Source organism: Micropterus dolomieu, linkage group LG02 (genome assembly GCF_021292245.1).
Source record: "Micropterus dolomieu isolate WLL.071019.BEF.003 ecotype Adirondacks linkage group LG02, ASM2129224v1, whole genome shotgun sequence".
Taxonomy (NCBI): domain Eukaryota; kingdom Metazoa; phylum Chordata; class Actinopteri; order Centrarchiformes; family Centrarchidae; genus Micropterus; species Micropterus dolomieu.
The window spans coordinates 19330402-19335314 of record NC_060151.1 but is presented as its reverse complement, the minus strand read 5'-3'; the positions used below and the strand labels follow the sequence as shown (position 1 = coordinate 19335314).

General features: G+C 38.8%; 1 protein-coding gene across 1 annotated transcript in view; it reads left to right on the top strand.

Moving 5' to 3' along the window:
* Positions 1-681: 681 nt before the first annotated feature.
* LOC123967480 (immunoglobulin lambda-1 light chain-like) overlaps positions 682-4913 on the top strand; it is a 10361-nt gene continuing 6129 nt past the window's right edge. The window contains exons 1-2 of the mRNA XM_046043588.1: positions 682-786; positions 872-1197. Of these exons, the coding sequence (XP_045899544.1) occupies positions 747-786; positions 872-1197 (366 nt within the window). The 5' untranslated portion in view covers positions 682-746. The remainder of the gene's footprint in view (positions 787-871; positions 1198-4913) is intronic.

Below are 4913 nucleotides of genomic sequence, written 5' to 3'. Positions count from 1 at the left end.
ATGAATGAAAAACTGGAGTCTACATTAATATGGAGCATGCTACTTCAGTGAGATGAAGTTATTATAAAAAGGTGATAAAAAAGTTTTACAGAAACAATTGATGAGTTAATAATACTGATGAAAAGTATAATAACAGGATTCAAAATACAACAAGAACAACAAAAATATCTCTTAATTATACATATATTACTAAAAGTCTGTTCTCTCACACACAGCTGAACAATGATCAAATAAAAGTAATATATGATCTGACAGATCGTCTAGATTCTGATATGTCTAATGTCTCTAAAAGATTCATCAAAACAAACTGGATAATCATTCAACATTATAACTAAGATTCTATTGGTAGAAAACTTAGAAAAGTATAAAACTGAAACATGAAGTAAACATGTATATTCAAACTAAGTGTTCCTCATGATTCAGTCCTGTTCACTGACCTTATTTACCATCTGAGGAGTCCACTCAATAATAAACTCTAATCATCAGCAGACAAAACTCAATAAGAAGACATGTTTGGGAACAACAGGATTTGAAATAGTTGTTTTTAAATGATTCGCGTTTTGTGAAACTACATGATGTAGTTGGTTTATGAATGAAAACTATGTTGGGAGTAGAAGCTCCTCCTCCTCCTCCACTTCTCCTCTCCTCAGTGTCTTTATAAGCTTCAGTCTCTCTTCTCCTCACACTCCAACCCTGCTCACCTCTCAGCTGGACAGTAAGGGACATTTACACCACACACTGACACCATGCTGGGGATCCTCTGCACTCTCATCACTGCTCTAACATGTAAGAGATTCTTCTCATTCCTTTTATAGCCCATATTTTCACACAGAAACCTTTCACTCATGTATTTTTCTGTGTATGTTGACAGATGTTGATGCAGTGAAGGTGCTGACCCAGACACCTGCTGTCCACACAGTTTCTACAGGACAAGAGGTTGTTCTCAACTGCAACATTCAGAGAGATGATGGATATTATGTCTATTGGTATAAACAGGTTCCTGGTGAAGCTCCTCAGTATGTCCTGAGATTTCATCATAGTCAAAGTTCACCCAGCTTTGGATCAGGATTCTCCTCAGACCGATTCAACTCTAAATCCTCATCAAACATAGATTACCAGTTCATCATTAAGCGGTCAGAGGCAGGAGACTCTGCTGTCTATTACTGTGAGACATGGGACAGCTCTGCTTCTGTAGATGTATCACAGTGATTTACACTGTGACAAAAACCTCCTCACTAACTACTTCTGCTTTTTGAGTCTTTGACACATGAAATATTGCTCTCTAATAACCAACATGAGCAGTAACAGTAGAAGAAGAAGTCCTTTTTTGTTTTCAGGTTTGTGTTGTGTTCTTTTCATTTGCACTGGATCAGTACAGTAAAAAAGCACCAATGAGTGATAAACAAAGATAATCATAGAGACTCATTCTTGTCCATGGGGACAAATATACGTGTTAAATATTCATGTTGATCATTAGGTTCATAAACACGTCATCTCATCATTTTATACTTCAAAATTAACATTGATTAAATCAAAAACAAGTAAGTAACAAATGATAAACATTTCACATGTTTCAATTCAGTTCAATTTTATTTATATAGCGCCAAATCACAACAACAGTTATCTCAAGGCGCTTTTCATAAAAGAGCAGGTCTAGACCGTACTCTATGATGCTATTTACAGAAGCCCAACAGTTCCCACCAAGAGCAAGCACTAGGCGACAGAGGCAAGGAAAAACTTCCTTTTAAGAGGCAGAAACCTCGAGCAGAACCATGGCTCAGGGTGGGCGGCCATCTGTCTCGACCGGTTGGGGTGTGTGAGAGAGAGAGAGAGAGAGAGAGAGAGAGAGAGAGAGAGAGAGAGAGAGAGAGAGCAGCCTACACAATATACACACAGAGGGGTACAGACAGTAAAGGTCGCTATGGACTAAATGAATAATGGTACAGATATTTATAGTAGTGTTAATGGTAACAGTCGTAATGTTAATGATTATAATAACAATAGGACTAGTAACAATTGTCGTTGCAGCAGAGGGTGTCGAGCAGGAACACGGGGGCAGCAGGTGACCCGCAGCCACAGATCCAGACTCTACAGCTCCAGAGCCAGAAAACCTTCAGGAAGTGATAGGAGGAGAGAGGAGAGGGACGAGAAAGCACAAGACTACCAGAAAGGGGAGAAGTTGTGTTAGTAACATGTAATAATGGGATAAGGTTGCATACAGAGGAAGAGAAGGTAAAGGAGAGAGGAGCTCAGTGCATCATAGGAAATCCCCCGGCAGTCTAGGCCTATAGCAGCATAACTAAGGGATGGTTCAGGACTCACCTGAGCCAGCCCCAACTATAAGCTTTATCAAAGCGGAAAGTCTTAAGCCTACTCTTAAATGTGGAGATGGTGTCTGCCTCCTGAACCCAAACTGGAACCTGGTTCCACAGGAGAGGAGCTTGATAGCTGAACGCTCTGGCTCCTAGTCTACTTTTGGAGACTCTAGGAACCACAAGTAACCCTGCATTCTGGGAGCGAAGTGCTCTGGTGGGGTAGTAAGGTAAGTTGCCTGTCTTATAGTTTAACACTAATGTTGGAAACCCAGGGCCTCTTCAACAGCTCGTAAACAGATTTAACAATTAATTATCAGCTTGTAGTCATGAAGTATCACGAGTACTTCATAACTTTTACTAATTTTATAAAAATTGATGAACATGATTTTGAACTGATGACATGTTTCACAGGTTTTACACAGAAAATGACTCATTACTTCTTTTTGGGGTCTCAGTAAAACATGACAAAATACAATTGATTTAAACCAGCTAAATATGTGTTATTGGTGCTGTCAGCACTGTCTTTTAAAATGCATCTATAAGAAATTGGTTCAAGACAGTACAGCTTTATGTTTAAAACATTTTCCTCTGTAATATCCTGATTGGCCTACCTATTAAAGTAGAATGTCAAACTGAACCATAAGCAAGACTGAAGGAAACCCGTTTCTGACATCTTGATGAATTTTGGAAAACAAAACTTGTTCCTCTCAGCCACAACCAAAATTTAAAAGAAAATTAAGCCATTTTAACAACACTGTACTACAAAATGGTATCACAATGGGTTGATGAAATGAAAACCTGCTGTTTTACACTGGAGGTTATAATTTAGAAACAAATGCAATAAACCAGATATTGTTCCACTGTACTAATAAAAGGTTTTCATCTACTTTGACAATAATAAAGAAAAGACTTTTCCCTTTACAGAAGATAAGAGACCAACAAATGTGACAAACCAAGCAGATGTGAGCAAAGCTCCTCCTCCTGTCAGTCACTCTCAGTTTCAGTGTTGTATTAAATTGCTCCTCCAGCACCTCCTCTCCTCATCCTCCAAACCCTCTAATCTGTCAGCAGTAAGCTCACTTTCCAAGTTACAAGGCCATTCTCAGCACACACTGACACCATGCTGGGGACCCTCTGCACTCTCATCACTGCTCTAACATGTAAGGAGGCTGACTTACTGCAGCTTTGACCTCATGTTGGATTCATCAGTCTGTGTTTCTCTTGACTCCATGTCATCTTGTTGTTTCCAGGTGTGAGTGGTGTGACGGTGGTGACACAGAAGCCTCCTGTTGTGACGCTGAGGAAGGGAGAGACAGCCACCATGGACTGTAACCTGGGGATTGTTACTGACAGAGGAGCTTGCTGGTATAAACAGATTCCTGGAGGAGTTCCTCAGTTTGTCTTAACTTTTTATCACAGCTGGAGCTTTGTGAAGTAGTGCTCTGGTTTCTCATCTCCCAAGTTCACATCTACTCATCGGTCAAAATCAGATTATCGTTTGATCATCAACAACACAGGGGAGGGAGACTCAGCAGTCTATTACTGTCAAACATGGGACGACTCTGTTAAGGAGCACACATCACAGTGGTTTACATTTTGACAAAAACCTCCTCATAAATACTTCTGCTTTTTGACCTGTTGACATCCATTTCTTGACAGGTAGTGAAGACATCAGCCAAAGAGCATATTGTCTGTTTTTGTGTTAAAGCATGGAAAGCTTTAACACAAAAACAGACAATATGCTCATTAAGCAGATAAAAGCTCAGGCTATTAATTTAAGTTTTATGGTTATCTCTGCTTGGTTTCTTGCTAACATAATAATATAGCAAGTTTAAAGTTAATACTGATGAGGAGAACATCAACAGAGTTACAAAGGGTATCAAAAATTACAAGAAATCAAGAGAAAACTATTAGATTTAACAGTCAAATAACATCAGCAGACCAAAATCAATATGAAGATGTGTTTGTGAACAACAGAATGTATAAAAAAGTCTTCTGAAAAGATCCAGGTTTATAATTTGAAACTCACCAACTGAGACAATTGTTACAGAAACACACAATTAACAGAAGAAGTAAAAAATTTTTAGATTAACTTGATTAGATGAATATTCACAAGAATGTAACTCTAAGATAAAAGGTAAACACTACACCCCTTTTAGAAAGCTCCACAAAATAACATGACAAGAACTTCGAATTACAAATCTAAAGACCTAAAGGCAATATATTTATCCTGTGGTGTACAGTAAGTGATTATTTAAAGATGAACCTAAAGGGTAAACAAATATCAACCTGCAGTAGATTAAACTCACTCATTTTTATTAACATTAGAAGTTTAGTAAGGAGAAATCAGTTTACGTTGATAGCATCCACTGACAGAAACACAGTGAAATGTAAAGAACAGTTAATTTATGAATAAAAACAGTGTTGGGTGTACAAGCTCCTCCTCCTCCTCCATTTCTCCTCTCCTCAGTGTCTTTATAAGCTTCAGTCTCTCTTCTCCTCACACTCCAACCCTGCTCACCTCTCAGCTGGACAGTAAGGGACGTTTACACCACACACTGACACCATGCTGGGGATCCTCTGCACTCTCATCACTGC